Raw genomic sequence first — 22,208 nt, forward strand, 5'->3', positions numbered from 1 at the left:
AGTAAAAAAGGCTGATGGAAAGTGTTAGTATTAATGACATCTGTATAAGAGCTAACATTCAGACCACAGGCCAAATTATCCACTCTGACTTGCTAAAGCAAATTCAGAGTTTCTCAAAAAGTAGCACTTGAATTTTAGTTCTTAGCAATAAAATAATCCCAAGTAAAATATCCTGATAGCTACTGATTTGTAATTATATACCATACACACACACACTCACACATATATATATATATTCAAAATACCTTGTTCTGCTGATTGCTTCATTCAAACTTCCAGAGTATCACACAGGCTTAACTTCCTAGTGCAGAAGTTTAAAACACTAAAACATGTCCTGCACCACTGTATTTTAGAAGTCATGAAAATACAAGAACCCCAGGGCTACGATCATGAAACCACTTTTATTTGCCACATGACTAAAGTAAGCCAACATGATCAAGTTACTCGGCCCAGCACTGCAGTTGTTCAAGTATTTTATGGCCACTGCTAGCTCAGAAAGAGGTGGCTGGATTGCAATGAATGCCAGGTAACTTCTGAAATTACTTTTTGCTCTCGGCAGCATTTGTAGCATCAGTCTCTTTATTCACCTCCTATGCCAGCTACTCAAAAAGGTACTAAATATTTTTTTAAACTGCTAAGAGAAAAAAAACCACCTGAGAAGTCAAATACCCAGAATTTGCAGCAAGCTGATTGTGTATCAGCCTTGTTATCCAGCTGCTGGAAAGGAGTAATTGAAAAGATTATCATGTTATCACAGCCACATAGTCTACGTTCTAAGGTAGTGGTTTAATCCTCATGGGTATTACTGGTTTTCTGCTCACCTGGATATACTGATCCTATGTGAGACTCTGGAATACTTGTATTTGGTGGCACATTTTCATAATGTGTGATGTAAGGAATTTAAAGTGCCCCACGTACATTAGGGGAAGCAGATGCTCAACAACACAAATAATATACAAGGAGGTGCATTTTAGGCAGATTCATTAGGTGTCCCTTCATTTAGTGTTAAAGGTTCAGCTGTTTGGAGAAACATGCACACAGTGATTTCCCTGCTGCAACACTGTAGCATTGGTTTAAAAGAATAATAAAACTTCTGTGGCAATTAATGGACTTCAATGTTAATATAAAAAAATACCCACAGAAGTAATATGTATAACCCAAATGGCTTCTGATGCAAGTTAGTTTGATAGAGGAGGTTGATAGTTGTTTACTTACTGTTCTCTATGGTTGGATCATATGAATCAACAAACTGTCCTTCCACAAACTGGATCGTCAGTGAAGATTTTCCTGTAAAGCAAAGGAAAGAAAAACCTGAAATGAAACAAAGTCTTCAGGCTGTTATCACTTCACTGCTTACTAGCAGATATAGCCATTTTCTATCTATCCAATACGAGCTCTGAGTGGCTCATTTAAACTATCCATACATGACAACTGACCTATTTTTAATTTAAGTGTCTATTTCTAGTAACTGGGTCTCCTGAACATATAAAAAGCAGTGCAAAAGCTACTCGGCATGCATTCTGCTTTTGTTTTAAACAGGGCATAATTTAAATTACTCCTCCACTTAAAAACAAGTCTAAAAGCAGCAGTGCACAATCCTCATAGAAATAAATCTAACAAACTGATACACTTGGAATATTTTTCTATCAACAAGCAAGTAAAATTCAAAACAATTTTCAGTAACCACAGAGAAAACTTGAATAGTATTAGCCAAATTTGGTTTTTACTAGGAGACTAGACAGATGTCCCATGACAAAAGGATGATCTCAAAATTCTTGAGACCAATACACTCTCCTATCAATCCTCCTACTGCCACACCACAACAGGCCAGTGGATGCTGTATTTTAAGCAGTGACTGAGGCGGCATAATTGGATTTTTCTTTAAAGCAATTTAACTGCTACTTTAGCAGAAAACATTCCCAATTTCACTTGGGAAATGCAAAGCACTGAACTTAGTAGAAGACTGAAAAAATGAGAACTCGTTTAGTCTTGAAAGATTTTACAAGACATTGAATCACATACATTGACCCTAAAAAGCACCTTTAAAGCTCTACAGCTGAAGACTACTCAAAGCATTACTGAAGCCTTAACACAATTTCCATTACAGCACATCATCTACATTTGGGAATCTCCTAGATCCTATTACATTATGTTTACTGGACAAATACCCTCTTACAAAGATTGCCAAGTGCATTAGCTGCTTTTGGACATGAGCATTTTCTTCATGCTACTTTTATACTCCTTTCATTGTCAAGAAGCACAAACAAAATACAACCTCAAGTTAAAATTTTGACTCAAATCCACTCGACTCAGTGGAAACCTCTCAGTGACCTCTTAAGTAACCAACATTGTGGTGGAAATATACAGTATCATTGTTTTCAAGAATAAATTGCTTTGGGTAAAAACTGCCCACTTCCAGTACTCAGGGAATGTTCTTTCCTAAGCATTCCTTCAGGAGATAATAAAGAAAACTTTCTTCCATCTCATTCTCTGTCATGCTTATCCCTTTGCTGCCTCCTATCAATCATGATAGTTTATTCAAGAAACAATGCTAAAAAATATTTCCAGACAAACCCCACAAAGACCAACCATCCCCAAGATTTTATCGAGTTGCTTTTTCTAAAATCAATATCTTAAGATACCATTTTCTGGTCTTATCTAACGCCACAGCTGAAGGTGTCACGCACACAGTGCGTAAATTGAAGAGGACATTACACCTTAAACTGTTGCTCCAGCAAGGCATACACCCTCCCACCCCCAAATCATCCTAATAAAGTCATATTAAGGATTCAAACTGTGCCTCCCAGGAACTTTCTGAAACTGTGTATTTTGGACACCATTTAGAAAGTGAGCAAACTTACAAGCTATTTCTCCTTTAGCTATAAACTTATGAAGTTACTACCCAGTTCATGCTCCCAGATTCTTTGCCAATACCAGCACATGAAGCACTCAATTAATTAAAAAAAAAGGTTAACTACCTCTATATTAGGCTGTTAGATCTTCAAGGTAAGACAGCTAAGTTCAATAAAGATCATCATTGAACTTTTTCGCTCCTAAGAAGGATTCTGAACTAACTGAAAGACTTGACTGCTGTCTGCCTGTGCTAAGCCTGGAAACCTAACAGTGAAAGAGGAGGAAACAGACAAAACCAGTATTCCAACACTCTCCTCCTAAATTCCTCCACGCTTTGTAACAAGCCTTCCAGTGTGTTTGTGATCACAAGAGGAAGCCTGCTATCTTCCACGAGGCACAGGGAAACCTGCCAGCCCGGGGCTCGACACCCACCCCCTTGGGCTAAGTGCAGGCAACTGTATCCCACTGAAGCAAGGCTTGGATGGACATGAGAAATCTAAACCCTGAGTCATTAATACCCTGCTGCCCTGGGTCTCAGCCCGTATGCAAGCAGCAGGCAGAAGAACCCTGTGACCAATAGCTTGGCTTGAACTTTGTCCCACAGGTTTCATTCCTGGTCTTTGACCTATGCTCGTGGACAGAGCGGAAAATCAAGTTGACAATTTAGCTCCTATCTGCTCTTGCCCCAGAAAGATCAGGCAAGGCTTTCAGCAAGGATTGCAACACAAACGCAGTGTCCGTGAGGCCAAGGGACCGCACACAACCGCGCCTGCCGGTGTGCCAGCTCCAAACCGGAGCACGGCAGGGAAGACACAGCTGTCTGGATCTGTAGGCACCACGGGCACATCTCAGCCTCAATAGCACGAGACAGTCTGACACCAGCAGCAAAGGCTTGATTAGCTGATTACTCAAGGGTGCACACCTCAAAGAGGCTCAGCTCTAATGTGCCCTTGTTTGGAACGTGGACACACGTTTTTGCAGCTTGCTAAGCTTCTGCTTGTAGCATCCTCCACCACCCTGGCAAATTCAACATATCCACTGTATTTGAGTTTTAGGAAAATAAACACCTACTGAGACCAAAAGAAGTGATACGAGCTGAAGCAAGGCTGGAAGCTGAATGCAGAGCCTTGCTACGGTAACTCAAAGCCCCAGAAACTCCATGGCAGAGTTGTAAGCAAAATCCTCCAAGTTCACTGACTTCCCCTCTCCCTAAAGGACAGAGCAGAAGGGAAGGGCTGCAAGAAATGGGTTTCATGAGTGTTAAGAATACAAGTCCCAGGTGGCTGAAAACTCAGCTCAAGTTGTCCAGAAGTACCCAAAGTGTATTTGCATACACAAATCATTATTCATGGTATTATGTGAGAGTGGTAAAGAAAAGAGTTTTTCACTGTCAAAACAGAAAAGAAGCAGATTTTCAGACAGAAAGCCAGTTCAGAAACTAAAGCTGTCATGTTTCTGTTCATACACTAGACCACTTGCACCATAAAGCAGAACATCCCAAAAACATTCTGACTCGTGCAATCATAGCATATCAGTTTCAAGTGCCGTTGCAATTGTCAAGGCAAAACAATCGCCAGATTGTGTTTTACTCATCCTTTTACTACTTGGACAAGAGCTATGGTATTTATAATCTAGCCTTAAAATTCAAGCTTTACAACACTAGGCAGTTTACCAAGCAGATGAGCAACAGAGCCTGGGTGGGCTCGAGGACAGCTGGCCTCCCCAGAGAGGTCATGCCCCTCTTCTGTGCACCACACCTGCCTGCTGTCCCCATCTCACACCCTGTTCTCCTTGCAACAGGCACGGGGAAAGCCCAGATTAAACTCTCACAGGCAGCCAACGTCTCCCCAAAACCCAGGAGACAAAAGTGATGCAATCAGGCAGTGAGCAAGTCAAACAACAGCTCCACAAGCAGGGCATTGTGCAAGCAGAGCTGCACAGCTGCCCTCGGACATGGCACAACCACGCTGGCAGCCACGGGCAGCGCAGTGCAGCTTATCTCAACAGGAAGGGTTTCTCAATCCTTGAAACTGCCCACGCAAGCCATCAGTAAACAGTTTGTCCTGCTCCAGAACAACAGCTACTGAAGAGCTGCAGTTCTGTTGGCAGTGTGGACGAAGAGCTGCCTTAACCCATCTTTTGCTATTAAAATGCACAATTATGTAGTTCACATAATTATTCAATATTTAACAGCTGGCAGCATCTCATCTACTCCTACCACAAGCCTAGCACCTTACCTTAGCTAGCCTCTAGACTAATTTAGTAACTAGACTTACCTAGTTAGTCTCCTTAGACTCTCCTTAGGTCTACTCATTCTTGCCTACATAACAAACTAAGCTTTGTCACAAAAAAAGCACTCAACAAAATTCATAATGAAATGTTGTCAGTCACATCAAATTAGGTAAGTCTGGCTGCACACTCAATTTAGTACACTGCACAGATACAAAGTTTTCATACCAAAAGTTACATTTGTTTTAACTTGAACGTTGGGATCTTTATCTTCTTTAATTCACAATACCAAGACGCACAAAACAGAGACACTGGCATTTCCACAGTGCAGATTATCTATTCATCCTCAGAGCGGGACTGAACGACTTCCTGGAGCCAATGGAGGTTGACTGGGTAGCAAAGAGGATTACAGAATTCCTCTTTGACAAAGATCTTCTCACAAGATCACAGACTATCTCAGAACCCATCACCAGCTCATCATTCATCTCAGGCCACATCGTTAGCAACTTTCTCTGGTTAATTAAGATACCCCCCCAGGTACTGTTTATGGCTGTGTAGTCGCTGTTCTGCTGATCATTGCTTTGTATTTGGTGAATTAGCCTAATGACTACAAAAATTATACATCTGGGTCAATAAAGAATTCTGTTTCTAAATCTCTGGAGACAGCAATACAATGAGTAGTTTGTGTTTTACTCAGATGCAACTTAATTCTACTATTAGACTTTTAATTGGGAGGAATTATATAAACATCTACATTGAGCTGTTTACATGTTTTTGTAGTGATTTCCTTGTGATGTCAGAATTACAGTAACAGGATTAAAAAAATATTTTCTGATGCTTAGAGACAAAACTCTTCCTCAATTTCTGCAAAGAGCTCCATTCCTGCACTTGCTCATGATATACATGCTTGATTTGCAACACAGAGTGGTGGCATTCCTCATAACATGCTCTCTGAGCTTTCTGGAGGACAGACTAAAGGTTGCAATTCTGTAAGAGTGAAAGTTGCAGGGACCTCAATGACACCAATCTTTTGGTAATGTGAAAAAGAGCCTCAGACACTGCAGAACCCTTTACGACAAACCGGTGAGCAAATCAGCTTTTCAGGACAACTGAAGTTCTTTAACTTCTTTGGCACTCTGTCTTGTTGCTACAACTGTTCCATGCCATCTCCTGTTCCATTTTTTTAAAAAATTAGCATAAAAGGGAATACTTCTGAAGTCCAATGCAAGGTTTTGTAGCAAGAACTATTTCTGCTGAAAAGGAGGAGTTTCACATGATGGTCTGTAACACCAAGAGCACGAGCCTGCTGGGAGATGCTTGTTTCCTTTCCTTCTGCATTGCACAATGTTCTTGAGGTTTATCAAAGGTATTCCTCTACAAGTCAAAGGAAATATGAGAGCAGTCATTTAGAAACAAAGCCACATGGCTTCCTTTATTTTCTTCAGATTTCAAAGCAATCAGTCACACTCACAGGAGTACTTGCAGGCCCTGGCTAGGTCGGCAGCAATGAGCCTTCTGAACACAAGCCAAGAGTCCTAATGCTATCTAGATCATATATCCTGTAAAGAAAGCAAGAAGAGAGCATGCGCTTTATTCCCTGATACTTAGTAGCAGGCTTGCTCCATCCTACAGCAGTGCTCATCCCTCAACGCTCACTTAAACTGTCTTGCAATGTATTACATGTCCAAACAAGTATGTAGAGAAAAATTCCACTGCATTCCTGCAACAGCTTATACTTCCAGGCAGTCCATTTTGTCATCATGGAGTCATCCTCCAATGAAGTCAGTAACCACAGCAAAGGATTGTCAAAAGAAACCTTCTAGTTATTTTAGCACACAGTCCAGTTACCTCTGCTTGTTACCCTTGCTGGCAGAAAAGCAGAGGCCTGCAGCTTTCCTCCTGTTTCCCTTTTAATAAGTTAAATTAATTTTAATTCCATGTGTTTACTATCAGTTGTCAAAGATAGGAAAAGCTGTTACAAAGCTTAAAAAAAAAAAAAGCAACAAAAACAACCTCTGTAGCATATACCTCACCTGGCCATGGAATGCATGCATACCTGGCTGCATCCAAGATGTTTTAAATAGCTTTAAACAGCAGGTGAACTGCATCCTGGTGTTCCTTAACTGCAAAGGAAATTCAGACATTCATACCCCAAACAGTCAACCTGTATTTTCTCAGATAAATACCATCCTCTGTACTCCCTTCAGACTTCCTGCAGAAACCGTGCATCACTGCAGCACCTTCCCACAGCACAAGGCCTAAAATATTTCAGGTGGCAGCAGAAATTCAGTGGTATCAGTAGGTGGGCGATGAGCAACTGAGCTGTGCATCTCTTGTATATTCTTTTACCATTACTATAATTTACTTTTCCTTTTCCATCCTATTGAACTATCTTTATCCCAATTCCATTTTATCTTTTTCCCCAACTGTGTCCCCATCCCACTCTGGGGAGTGAATGAATGGCTGTGTGGCAGTCAGCTTCCCAATGGGTTAAACCGTAACACTTCCAAAGTACTGTAACCTTCTAAAGGGAAGTTCATTAAGCTTAAAGATCAGACCTTAATATTCCTGTTTATGACACACCTAAAGGTAAAGAGCCTGAAATTTGTACTGACTTCCTCTCCAAAGGGGCAAAATTCAACTTCTACTGCTGGGTAGAATCCAAGTCCTTTCTCCCTATACACACACTTCCAGCAGCTCATTAGGTGTTTGAAGAAAATTGACCTTTCCTTGGATAATCGGGTACGTACAACATGAAATGAAATGTCTTTGAAAGATCCTTTTAGGAACTGCCATTGTTTCATCATTAAATCAGTTTTAAATGCTATGTCATTAGAAATAACACATCCCTCTTGCTTCAATACATTCCATGCATTCCCCTTTTCTACCTTCAAGGCTTTAGTTTCCACACAAGGGATCAAACTCTCAAATTCTGGTCACTTCCTTCTTGCTACTAAAGATTTCTGGGATGTACAGCCTGAATTGCTTTTCTTTCTCCAAGTTGATCCAGCTGCAGTCACAGCACCAGCTCTTCAACCTCTGCACCGACACTGCCCATTAAATTTTCAAGTTCCATTAGGAAACAGGATTATCTTTCCCTTCCACAAATCTCACTTGCATTTTCAGACCAGTAAAGAGAAAGAGAAACCTTACCAAGATGAAAGACCTCAGTTCCACTGATATGCAGAGGTCTTCCCTAAAAAGGACCTTGAGGACTGGAGCCATTGGATTCACAGTTGCCAACACTGTGGCCACCATACATCAATCACTGCTTACAGCCACAAGTCTCTGTCACTAAACCTTTCCTGGCAACATTTAAAAATATAAGTTTAGGAACACGACCCTGCATATTGTAACACCAAGTATTACCAAAACCAGCTGTAATGGGTGAGGAATAGACCATCTTTGCAGTACTACTGAATTGCACATGTCCAGAGGACCTCAGGATCTTCTTAGAATTGTAAGAACAATAGTAAAAGATTTATTTCTCTTTTCCATGTTGTAGGATGGCAGAAGGCAAGTACCTGACAAAATTCTGACAGGACAGTAATGGTAATATTCCCTCTCTTGGTAACATCATCCAATCAAATCATGTGACACAGAACATTCTGTAACTACTGCTAAGAAGTTTCAGCCTTACTCTGAAGGGAAGTCCACTGAGCTCACCACCAACTCTAGCAAAAGCTGGAAGATACAATTGATTTGTGCCAACAAGGGCAGGCTGCTTGTACAACATATTATAAAAATACATGAACTGCATGAAGACCACTATAAGATCATGGCAACAACAGACAGCTCCACTCTGCAGCAGTGTGTAACTGTGAGGTGGTCAGTCAATGTTTCAGGCTCTTTGTGTCACCACTGATGGTCCAAAACGGCTGCAAGAAGCATCAGGCACTGCAGTACCAACAACCCTGACAACACCAAAATCCCTTTGCACAAACCAGGAAAGGTGGTCTTCGGGGACACTGACCAAGAGTTGTGTTGACTCTTCCTTCCTCCAGCAGAGCAAGACATGGTCAACTTCATCACATCTCTGTCCATAACTGGTAGACACTGAGTTTTGATTAATGCTCATATTGTTGAGCCTTGACCATCTCTCCTGTGCTAAGCCAGTGGATCTACACATAACCACACCAACACAGAAACCAGTGTGTGCCTGAACTGTTCCTTCCTCTACACAACTCTCTCCTCACCACCAGGTTCTGAGTGCTTCTTGCTGTTACTGTTGTCTCTTCTCCCTTTCAGCTCCAGATCTCTGAATTAACTGCATGGGCACCTTCCATGTCACTTCTGCTGATGACAGGAAGCTCCTCCCCTCTATTTATCAGGGTTGAAGAAAGCCACAATCTGTTAAATGCCATCTTCACAGCCTTGCACTTTACCCAGCTGGAGTTAGTCATCAACCCCTCCCCACCAACGATGGCTGCAAGCCTCCTGCATTCACACACTTACCCATCTACCCAGAAGTAGCTGCTGAACACAGAGGACAATCTGTCAACAGTAAGGAAGGTTTAAAGTAATAATATACCAAGACCTCTGCCTGATGCACATGGGTAAAACAGCAGGGCAAAAATAAGACTCCAGGGTAAGAATAACACCATGCAGAATCCAGAAGAATCATTAGAGCCCCCAACCTTGGAAATGTTAAGGGAATTTAAGCCAAAGATCTGTCAGATACGACATGACATAATTGATTTTGCCATAGGGCAGAGAAGACAGAATAGGGAACCCTTGTTTGCTGTATCTTACTATCAAGTTCTTGCCTGCCATGACAGCCAACTAGCTTTCTTACCTTTCTAACCAGCATGTATCCATTTGCTCAAAAGTTACTGCAAATTAAGAGGTTTTGGATAAGAACCATACTTCCATATTCTCAGTTTTTGTATTATGTAGTACTAATATGTTACAATCCAAAACTCTGACCTTTGCAGGGAAGAAGAAAATCACAGAAAAAAAAAACCCAAAAAACCCACCACTGCCATCTCACTCCCACCCTCCCTCAACCACCTGAAAGTATCCCAAGGGGATAAAGAAGGATGACACCTGCAACCTGAATATAAATTATCTTCCAATTTTTTCACATGTCAAGCATCTTCCAGCAAGTCCAGCATCCAGCACCTGAGGAAGCTCTTGCAAAAACAATCTGGATTTGTCACTTCCCAGTGCTCACTAGCACAACCACACAGTTTGGACAAGCAGCTGAGTACTGAACTACAGCTTAAGACAACCTAAAGTCAGGTCAGGCTTCAGGAGACACAGCAGAACATTTTATTTGTCTGCTGCACAGGTGTCTGTCTGCACATGAACCCATCAGTTCTGCAAGTTTCACATTTGCTCCTCCTCTGTCCCATCACCACACCTGGGGATAGAAGTGTGGTAAAAATGTGCATTGCAGAAGAACAGAAAACAGAAGCAGAAGAAAAGGTTTAGGTGCCCTAAGACTCCTATACACTTTGTATAAGGAACAAGATTTTGAAACATTCAGACAACTTATTCTTCCTACATTCACTGCTCAGAAAAAACTTGCATTACCTTCCAACTGAACCATTTTTATACTTAAGTTTAGCAACCTCAAAGAGTTTATGAAGAGTTTTTATGATTTTTTCTCAAAATATGAAGGTTGAAAGGCACAACCAACACCTTTCTTTAGAATTTATCCACCAGGGTCAAACCATACAAAAGCAAACACCATTTCCAAGAAAGCAATGAAGAACAAGATACTTCAGCCCACTAAGAAACATGGTGCTTGTTTATATGCACATTTCAAAGCAGAAACTTCCAGTTCTAATTAAAAAATGCTAATTTTGAAACAGATTTCAGAAGACCAAAAATTTGTTATTGATGGAATAACAAGCCTTGAAGCAAAATACACTTTACTGCATTAATGTCAAGTGCTCGATTGTTTTGACAGTTTGTAGGACAGATTTAATGGAGTTTTCCTACATATTATGCATCCCAGCTCTTTTACATACAGCAAGAGTACCTTTAAAAGAGGTCACACATATTGAATGAAATTTTGGCAATACAATCTGACAAGTTGTTGAAGTTAGACAGATGTATCCCACTAATTCCGGAGACAATGTTGTCAAGAGACACTTTCACATCCTAATTTTGTATTACACTTCCACATATTTACATCCACACACTGAGGACCACTCATATATTCAACTTTTTTCCAAATTAAAATTTATTTAACTCCATACCCTACAGAACACAAATAACTAGGTTTGGCACACATGATGTTCTGGTGCCTGTAATCTATAATACACAAGAACACTGACAAACCATCCTAGAAATACTGACTCCTCAATCTTTGAGATTTTAGTGTCATATTAAAAAAGAGTGTTGAAAGAAAAATTGACTGTTTAAAGCATAATCTACCAGGGAATTGTGATTTCTGCAGCTATGTAACATGGAAAGACCACAACTGTCCTGAACTAATCCTCCAAGTGTCACACAGGGTCTTTAATTTCTTAAAAGCCCTTCAGAAATCATGCACTTAGTCTTATGCCTCATAACCTTTGGCCACTACCCACAAACTCCTGATGATTCCACCCAAATCAAACTGCTGTACATTTCCTCCTTGTTTTCTAGCCTCAAGTTCTCTAATTCACATAAGAAGTCCCATAAGAAATTCTTGCAGACTTCCCTTTTGCAGGAGCCCCCCAGGTTCAAGCTGGTCTTTTGCTTGTCCTAACTCCATCTTGTGGAATATTGTGCTTGATAATCCAAAATTTGCATTTTCAGAACCGTGTCATCTGTTTGCACCAATGCCTCATTCACTGCTGTCTCATTCAGCATCCTTCATACAGCTATTCTTAAAATGTACATGCCTAGCAATCAACCTGTGTATGGTAAGCTGAGGAAGAACCAAAACATTTCAGCATTTAAGTAGCTGTGATTCATCCCTATACTCCATGTGCTGATAAACACAACCAGGTTGAGGAGTCAACCAGCATTTGCAAGAAACACTTACTTTGAGGGGTATCCTACCGAAGACAGGAGACCATGCTGAAAAGCAACACAGTTTTCATTTGTTTCCACTGGCTTTCCAGGTAGGAAGGAAATCAGTGACTCTGAATGCCTTTCACTTCCTTGGACAGGTTGTAGTGAAGGGGGAGTCACCCTCATCTCCCAGATAGCAATCGATAGGACAAGAGAAAACAGTTGTGGCAGGAGAGGTTTCGATTAGATGGTAGGAAAAATTACTTCACAGAAAGTGTTGTTAACCACTGGAACAGGCTGTCCAGGGAGCCAGTTGAGTCACCAGCCCTGGAGGTATTTAAAAGATGTGTGGATATGTCTTAGTGGTGGACCTGGTAGCATTGGGTTAAGGATTGGATTCCATGTTCTTAGAGGTCTTTCCCTGAAGCTTTGGCTTTGATCCATTTGCAACATCTTTACTAGTAGTGTTTCCAGAAAATTCCATATTGTATCACTTAAGGTATCATCTGCGTTTATGGACTTTAGGAACAAGATTCAGGTTTACCTCAGGTCAAACACCTTTTTCCTCAATTCCACGTGAATTGATTAGATTTGACTACAGAAGGTTATTTAAACAAGAACCTTAAGAAACTTCATTTCTCCATAGTTCCCTGGTACACATCTCACTCACCACCTGCATGCACAAGGCCACCTTTTTCCATCAAGAGAATGAGCCCAGATCAGAAGTTCCACTGCTGAAAGTTGACCAAAAGACATCCATACCTATCTCAGGTGGAAGAAAACACAGATGTGGCTCCATAACAAGTCTGACTAAAGAAAAGTCTGCACAGTCACATAGGGCCTACACCATCCTCCCTCAAAAGCCTGTGCTCCTGACCCCCATTCCCCCTGTAAGGGCTGCAGTCATGGAGCCCACCAGCTGAAGGATACAAAAACTTTCCCTCTGGCTACTTTACTTTTCAAAGAAATCAATTCCCTGAGCTGGTGGACAGCCTTCCAACACCTCAGTGCCAGCAGCTGGGTGGGGGTAGCAAGGTCTAACTTCCAGCCACAGTGCTGGATTAGCTCAGTTTGGGATAAAATATGCCCCACCCTACAGAGTTCATTTGCATTTGCTTTCATTACATAGCAATTAAAAAAGAAAGTGGCTTGGATGTTTCTTGAGGAAAGCTGAACCTGAAAGCTTGTTTCGGTACTTGGTTCAAGAGTTGCCTCAGTTTACTTCCTTGTGACAAGTTCAATACAAGCAACTTTACCCCACAAAAGACCAGTGTCCGCTGTACTTTGTATTTCTCAAAAATTAAATGCATCCTGTAATGGTCCGTATTAATATGCTTTTAATAAACTTGATATATCTGTAATCTTGTTAAAACGTCTGCTAGGCAACATAAAACATGGATTTTGCCCACACTACCCTTTTTGCCTATCCCATATACCCTCATTTACAGGAGAGCTGCCCTCAGTGGACAGGAACCACAGTGGAATGCCAACGTCCTGAGCAGGACAGAAAGAGAGAAATTTTAAGGAACAACCATTCCCCAAACTCAGGAAGCATTTTCCTTTGTCACACTATCAAACTCACAACAAATCTGCCATTCACTTCAAATACAGACCTTGGAAAACAAAAGGAAACCTCTCAAATCCTTAAGGAGACCGATTCCTGACTGACTAGGGCCGCTTCGTGTTTTTACGCACCGCGCTTCATGTCTGCAGCTTCTGATTTAGGAAAATTTGAGATGACACCAACCAATTGACTCATGCAGGATTCGCAGAGCCTGAGTGCATTATGAACATCCCACAGAGAAGCTGTTTTGATTTTGGATGGAATACACAATTAAGATGAGCAGTTTTTAAAGCACGCCCTTGGATGTCACCTTCAGGAGAGCCACAGGAAGTTAATCATAATGGCATTTATCACTTTTTAGCCTGCTCTTCTAATCCCGGCTGCGTGGTCACGCCGAGTTTCTGCAGCAGCCTGTACTGCAGAGGTGGCTGCCTCAGTCAGAGCCTACACTTAAGGCAGCGTAGTATATATAAATGAAGAGCTACAACTTTATATAGCTTAAAAATTACAGGATCTACATTTCACTTGGCTTTTCCTGTACATGTTATCTTCAAGTTGTGTAATCAAACACCAAAACACCCCCCCATATATACATACAAAACGTGCAAGTGTTACCACCGACAGATCAGAGTAGGCAATTTAAGAGTTAATCCCGGAGCAGTGTCCTCAAATAACCCTACGGTGGCTTGATATTACAGCTGAACATGCTGCCTCTAGTGCTTCCAGCTACTGCTATCAAATGCTCTGTAGCAACTTTCCCTGCTGTAGCCACTATCGCAGCCGCTAACACCAAAATGCAATTAAAGCTGGCATTTCCAGGCTTATCCCAGTCCCCTGGGAGCTGCAACCTCTCCTCCTCGCAGCACTGCCGCACCCTGGCAGAGCCAACTGCGGCCCTGGCAAGGGAAGGGCTGTGGAAGTCATCTTGGCACTTTATAAGGGACTCAGGAAAATGTTAACCTTGCGTATCAGCTGGCTCCCGAACCGCTCAATTTTCCTGTTAAATCTCAGGCTTCCCCACGTTGCGGACACAGCCGATTGTGTAAACCAAATTACAGCACACGACAGCGGTAATTTCTCCATTCCTCCTCTGTTGACATTTACACGGGCAATTTATCGCCTGCTAAAATTACCACTTCCCCCATCCAATCCCTGGGGATCCCTGCTCGGGGTGGAACGCTGCTGTGCGAGCAGATGCCATCTTTCAGACACGAACAGCAAAGCCTCAGCTCCATTTTACAGTGCAAACCTCCTAATATTCAAACAGCTCGCCTTTCCAAACTACGTTTTGCCATAACAATTATTTTTACTATTTACAGGTCCATACTGAAGGTACTGCTTTTTCTGCTCTTTTTGCTTTTCAAGCAGGTGGAGAGGGGAGAGGCTTTTTTATTTTAGCTCAACACAATCATCTGGAAGCATTTCCATACAAATCTAACCCTGACAGATCATTTTGTTCCATCATAGGCTTTTTTGATACCTGAGTGCCACAGACAGACCATGACCACTTCTGCCTGCAGCACTGTCTGCACTACACCTACGCACACAAAACAAGTTGATTTATTTATCTGAGAAAAAAAAAAATAGCTAAGTCCCCTATTATTAACTGGATTTTCCCCTCAGAGCCATAAACTGCCCAGGAGAGCATTTTCAGATGATCAGTCCAAACATGCAAAATTCAGAAAGAGAATTCCTGTTTCTACAAGTACTTCTTGTAGAACCACCAGCACAACTTATACACACAGCAGAAAAGAAATCAAGCTGAAATAAAGACCTATTACTGAAGCAGCTGATCCAAACAATACCTTCCTGCTTATCTTAAATCCATCTGTTCAATATAATACAGAGAATCACAGTAATAAAGTACTTCACAAGACCATCTAAGAAACCTCTTCTTTCATACAGGCATTTGTGGTCTGAATTTGCATATCTGTTCTATAAACAGAAAGAGAATGAAACTGAGCACAAAGCATTTTTGGCGACTCTACGCTGCTTTTTAGAGTGGCTGTTACTCTGAAAAGATTCAGGAAAATCTCAGTCCTGCTTGATTTATTTCCAAGCAAATCCATTATTTCCAATTACATTTGGGATATTAAATTACAACTGCAATACAAGTATGAAGATTCTTTCTAGTGAAGGCAGTAACTTCACAAAATTTTATGCCTCATCATGCATAAGACAGATTTCTTCCAGAATCAAACCTCAAGCAGCTCATCCACTCTGGTCACTTCCCAACTAACAGTAATGGAAGTCAAGTTCCTCTGCTGTGAAACTCAGATCTTGGGATGAAATCCAACCGATTTCCACTCGGAACCTTGCTGAAACAAGCACACTTACATAATAGAATTTAACTTTCTTAGACCAATGGAAGCCTGAGCAAAACCCAACAGATACATTCTTGCACAATTTTGTCTCACGTCATGCCATGACATGCATGCTATATCCACAGATAATTGGTCTTCCTCACCAAAAAACAACTACTGAAGCTCCTGGCAAATTCTCTGTCTGCATTTCAGAAAGTATGACTGCCTGGGAATTCACAAGGCTTCCACAGTGATCTCTCCCATCAGAAAAAAGAGTAAGAGTTTCACGTATGAAAGGCTTGATGGTGGTGTTGAAAGACAGAGGGAGTGCATTCAAACAAGCAGACTCCTGAATTTTCTATTCTGGGAATTACTATACCAGAATACCACTTCCAACCTCTAGTTTACCTGCCAACAGCACTGGGATAAGATGAAAATTTAATGTAAGTAAAATAAACAAAGCCTTAGGACAAATCCAGCACAATTTTCAGACCGTTTCACAAATCCTCATGGACAGTGTGCCCACCCTTCACTGTATACACTTGTAACCTGAGAGACCCATGGTGTTGAATCATCAACAGGAGGGAAAAGCTCACTACTTGAAATATATCATCAAAACCTGGTTACTTCAGCACCAGCTGAGAGAGACATGGGGAAAAGAGCTCCCCATCTTATGACAGCTTCATCCCAAATAATGTATTTACAGGGTATTCAATGAATATATTACAATGTATTCACCCAACTTCTCAGTGCAGGTCACCTAAACATTTAGGCCAACCTATAAAACTGCAAGCACTTAACAGCACACTAAAGTTAGCCTCCCTAATTCCAGGGTCATAACTAATGTTAATGGCAAAACAATGCCATTTCTTAATTACAAAAGGAAATGTAGAAAGCATTTCCTTCCAGTCCTTCAGATTCTGGAATTTTTCCCCACTTTAATGAGCATTACCTCTATACAACACAGCACTTCCTTCAAAAGAAATATACTTCCTTTTCCACCACCCAAACACTTGTGCTAAAATAAGATTGTATCTTTTCTTATCCAGGGCTCAAGTAATAATCTTGCCATCATAATACAAAGCAGGACTTAACCAAAAGTTTCCCTGAAGTCAAACTCAGTCCCCATCCTCCTTCACTTTACGAGGCATATTTGGGGAAGTAGAGGACAGCCTAAATCTCACAGGTTCCTGCTTTTTAACAGCTTTACCAGATGGAAGTAAGACCTCAATGACTCATTTCTACTGCTTGAACTTTTAACTTAAGTATTTGCCTAGAAATTTAATGACAATGAAAGGAAAATGACAGTAAATCAGATTTACTCCCCTCTTAATTCTATGTTCATACAACTTGTAGCTCTCCTAATAAAACTGGTCTTGTCCTATCAAGCCAAATTCCACACTAGTCCCAGAAAACTTTAGCTGAAGAAGTTCAGCAGTAGGTCTTAACAGTTAGGTAACTTTTTGGCCGTGCTTTGCACAAGTACTACCACCCCCACTACCAACCAAACAACATTACACTACTTCTTTCTTTCTCCTCAACTGGTCCTATACCCTACTAATATCTGATTTTTTTTGACTGTTGCTTGTCAGTGTCAACAGATGAAGGACTAAAGCTCAACAGTACACCCAGTCCCCACCACAGACTTCCAAAGGACAGAATTTCAAGCATTCACCCTTCCCACTTACACTGCTCATTGCTTTGCTCCCACCAGTGCTCAAAGAAGAAAGAAAATATAACACACAAGACAATGAACAGACTGCAACAAGTGATGTCATACAGACTGTGCAAACTGATCAATCTACTACTCACTGTTCTGTTTAAGGACTGGACAAATTCATCATCCTTTTAACACCAACCAGGCCGCAGCCATGCACAAAATGCAAGAAAAAGCTCCTCTTAATTAGCCTCTTTTTTTTTTTTTAATATTTAGAAAAGCTTTTTTAAAGGGCTCTTGATGCTGTGTAAGATAAACTATTGATACAGTCATTACTTTCAACATAAAACCCCCTTTTATATCAGAATAGTATCTCTCCATAGCACTTTTTTTTCCTCAACCACACTTTATCTTCCATATTGATCTGTGCTTTTAAGCTTGATCGATTAGCGCCAGCTGTACTACAGCTTATTCCCTTCACTTCAAGAACTCGAATGCTGAAACATCTAAAACCGTTCTCCATCAAAGACAGTGAATGCAGGAGAAAAGATCACACCTTCCGTATGGAACAAAACCCTCTATCAGCTGCCGTAGCTACTCGTGCTGGACGCTTCCAGGAAGTTCGTCCCGGTGGATGTGGCCGTGTTGGATTGTCCCAGCAGCGCCGTGCTGGGGACAGCCCGGAGCCGACGCGGCCCCTGGGGATCAGAGGCTGCAGATGCTGCCGCACAAACACCTCCACAGGGCAAAACCAGGCCAGGCACGGGCAACAGACCCACCAGGCCTCCCCAGCACTTCAAACTGGCTCTAAATCACACAAGCACCGAGGCTGCATTAGCGCTCTGAGGCAGACCAAGGACCCGACATCACCGCGTCAGCCACAGCACCGAGTGCCACGTCCAGTCTTTGAAAGGGACAGTGACTCCACCAGCTCCCTGGGCTGCCCATTCCAGTGTCTAATCACTCCTTCTGAGAATAAGTTCTTCCTGGTGTCTAACCTCAACCTCTCCTGGCGCAGCTCAGAACCACGTCCTCTTGTCCTATAGCTGGCTGCCCGGGAGCAGAGCCCGAGCGGCACCCGACTGCGCCCTCCTGTCAGGGACTTGTGGAGAGCGATGAGGCCTCTCCTGAGCCTGCTCTTCTCCGGGCTGAGCTCCCCCAGCCGCTCCTCACAGGACCCGCGCTCCAGAACCTTCCCCAGCTCCTCTGCCCTTCTCCACGCTCGCTCCATACGGAGCGCTGGATGGAGCGGACCTCAGCACCCCTGAGCCCTAAGGCGGGGCAGGACCCCTCTCCCCAGACCCCCCTCCCCCCCCCGATCCCGCCTTTCCAGGCTGCGTTCGGGGCGTGTGGGGGGGTGAAACTTCCTATTAAGGGCACGGCGGCCGCGGGCCCGCAGCTCTGCGGCGCCGCCATGGCGGGGCCCTCCCTCGCTCCCTCCCTCGGGCCGCGGCTGCGCGCTCGGGGCGGCGGGAAGCGCCGCTGCCTCCGCTGCACCTGCCGCCGCCGCCGCGGGGGAGGGCGATGCGGCGGCACCCGGGGCACCCCGCCCGCACCCCCGCCGCGACACCCGCGCCGCGCTCACCCACGCTCCGGTAGCCCAGGATCGCGATCTTGCGGGACTTGGACGGCGGCATCTTCTCCCCCGCCCGGCCCCGAACCACATCAAGGGCGGCGGCGGCTGCGGCGGAGGGCGACAGCGGGCGGCTGTGAAGGCGCGGGGCGCGGCGCCAGCGACATGCGGGGAGCGCGGGGGGAGCGGCGGCGGCCGGAGCGCGCTCGGGACGCGCGGCGCTGGCAGCGGCGGGGCCGCACCACGTGACCGCCGCCGCCGCGCGCCAGCCCCGCGTACGCACCTGCGCGTCACAGGAAAAAACTCCCTGCGTCACCCCCGCCCGGCGCGCGCGCGCGCGCCCCCTCCCTGCCGCCCCCCGATTGGCCGGCGAGGCGGCGGCGGCGGGCGGGGATTGGCCGGGGAGCGGCAACGGCCGCGTTCGAAGGGGAGGGGGCGGGGCCGGCCGGGCAAGGGCGAGCGGGGACGCGGGGAGGGAAGGGGAGAGGCGCGCGCCAAGGCCGTGCGCGCGCAGCGTGCGGCGGTTGGTGCGTCCCGCGCGCGCGCCCCGGCCCCGGCCCCTTCCCCAAACTCCGTCACTGTGGTCAGTCCTGTCCTTATCCCCATCCTGGTCCCTATCCCGGCCCCTTCCCCAAACTCCGTCACTGTGGTCAGTCCTGTCCTTATCCCCGTCCTGGTCCCTATCCCAGTCCCGTCCCCAGCTCCGGCCCCTTCCACAGCCTCCGTCACTTTGGTCGCTCTCGTCCCTATCACTGTCCGGGTCTCTCTCCCGTCCCTATCCCAGTCTCGGCTCCTTCCCCAGTCTCCGTCACTTTAGTCATTCCCGTCCCTGTCCTGTTCCCCATCCCAGTCCCGTCCCCAACCCAATTCCGTTCCTATCCCCGTCCCTGTCTCCATCCCTTTCCCTGTCCCCGTGCCCAGCCCTGTCCCTGTCCTGGTCCCTATCCCCATCCCAGTCGCGTCCCCGGCCCTGGCCCCGCCCAATCTCGTCCCCGTCTCCATCCTAGTCCCCATCCCAGGGGCTCCTCCGGGCAGCGGGATCTGGCGCTGCCCCTCCCGTGTCCTCTTGTCCCGCAGGCTCCAGGGTGGCTCGGCCGGGCTTGTTTGAATTTGTTTGAATTTGTTTTAATTGATCTCGGTGCCTCTTCAGAGCGTTCCCCGTGCACGCAGATGATTTACGGAGAAACGTCGGGTCCCAGTGTCGATTAAGTGCTGGGAATTGCATGGGAGGGAAGGCGGTGAGGCGTTTGGGAGCTTGGGAATGGTTAACTACGAGATCCAAGCGCTGGAGAGTTTTCCGCTGTGAAAAGAGGGCTGCGTGTGCTGGTGGTGACTGCAACACTTACTGGATGCAGAATTTAAGAGAGAAAACACAAAGACAGGAAAGTGATGTTTCCCCCCTATACCACTGATTTGGAGCACTTCGGGTTAATATCTGCCTTTACACATTTTCTTGAAAAACGAATGTTAGAATTATTTTTTTTTTAATGTGCTTCTTTTCTTTCTGGGGAACACAGGTATGTAATATGCAATTATGCCAGGGTGTAACAAACCAACCTAACAGCTGGATGATGTTAAGGGACATGGATTGGCTTCTCCCTGATCTCACCCATCCACTCCCACATATTCAGCTAACCTGGTGAGAGGGTGGGGAGCTAAAGCAAAAGAAAGCCATTTGTAGACAGAAGTGATTTGCCTCTGGAGGAGAAAACAGGCTTTTAGGAGATACCTGCTTTTATTTTTATTTTTTTGGATGGTCTAATTATACCTTTTGTCTTCTGGATTATGGGGTTTTACAGGACAAGTGCTGGCAACCTGTTAAACAGCAGGAATAACAGCTTTCAGTGAATAGGTACACGATGGAAGGATAGTTATTTCCTGAGGAAACACAGGGGGTTTGTACTTTCTTGGTGATGGCTGTGGTGATATAACTCTGCATGCTCATTCTCTATGTCTAGCCTGTCTTTCCCACTCACTACAGCACAGATTCCCACCTCATCACAGTCCTCCAGCATCACCCCTTAGGGGTTGGTGGGATTTGGGGAGCCTGCAAAAAGGCAGCAGCCTGTGGAAATCCAGCATTTGTGAACAGGGATCCTGTTCAAGGCTCCCCAGGAGGTGCAGAGGAACAGCCCTGCCTGATGTACAGCACCATATTCCTCTTTGTCTTGCATCTTGTAAAAGACACAATTGTTTATGAAGGACATGAGGATTGCAGTAGCCATGATCCTGCAGGACCAACCCTTGGAGCTGTGCCATCATCTTTACATTCACTCCCTCTGGAGCCTTGTCATGATACAAAATTTGGGCTTTTTACTGAAACAGAAGACTAAGAGGACTGAGATAAGAATTACCTTCCAATGACATATGTGGATTTGGAAAAATAGCTGTGGTAGTTATGCTTTCAACTTCCATCTCCTTACAGTTCTTATTGCTTGCCTGTCATATTTTGGCACTGGACTTTTTACTCTGGTGAAACCTAATTTGTATTTTCAGGATATATATCCATACTCCTTCACATGCTCTGAGTGATGAGCATCAGCATATTTTTCATTTGTGGGAGTTTCTGGTTTTGTTCCCTCTACTTCTTTTGATTAGGTTTTTCCCCTTACTCCCTTTTTCTTATCCCACTCTAATTTTGGAGGTGTCTATTTATTTATCTGGTTTTTGTGAACTTGCCCCTGTCTCACTCTGTGCTTGTTTAGGGGACTTAACTGACGGGTTTCTGTTCCTCCCCCTTTATTTGCTTTATTGCCTCAATTTGCAATGGAGTTGTCTCACCTTAGGATTCCTGTCAGTAGCAACAAGGAACTCATCCTTCCTGGGCATGGGTTTATTTTATTTTTATTTTTAACTTCCTTTTATTCCACTGTTCCTTTAGAGGGAATTAGCTAATAATCCTTCCTCCAGCAGGATCCTCTAAGTGCTTCATTTTGTCTTGGCTGGAAGACTGGGAACACAAGGAAATACAGAGCTTGCAGGGAAGTTTGTTGTTTTTCCATGCTCTAGGGCTGGGTGACACTGCTGATGGCCTTTGGCAGCACTCTGGGACACCGCTACTCAAGTGGCAGCAGCTTAAGT

At 44.1% G+C, this 22,208-nt stretch overlaps 1 protein-coding gene across 1 annotated transcript in view; it reads right to left on the minus strand.

The window, feature by feature from the left end:
* RHEB (Ras homolog, mTORC1 binding) overlaps nucleotides 1-19,277 on the minus strand; it is a 38,795-nt gene extending 19,518 nt beyond the window's left edge. The window contains exons 1-2 of the mRNA XM_062493683.1: nucleotides 19,140-19,277; nucleotides 1,216-1,287 (exon numbers count right to left, since the gene is read on the minus strand). Coding sequence (XP_062349667.1) covers nucleotides 1,216-1,287; nucleotides 19,140-19,191 — 124 coding nt within the window. The 5' untranslated portion in view covers nucleotides 19,192-19,277. The remainder of the gene's footprint in view (nucleotides 1-1,215; nucleotides 1,288-19,139) is intronic.
* Nucleotides 19,278-22,208: the final 2,931 nt, after the last annotated feature.

The sequence above is a fragment of the Cinclus cinclus genome, chromosome 1 (assembly GCF_963662255.1).
Source record: "Cinclus cinclus chromosome 1, bCinCin1.1, whole genome shotgun sequence".
In the NCBI taxonomy this organism is placed as follows: domain Eukaryota; kingdom Metazoa; phylum Chordata; class Aves; order Passeriformes; family Cinclidae; genus Cinclus; species Cinclus cinclus.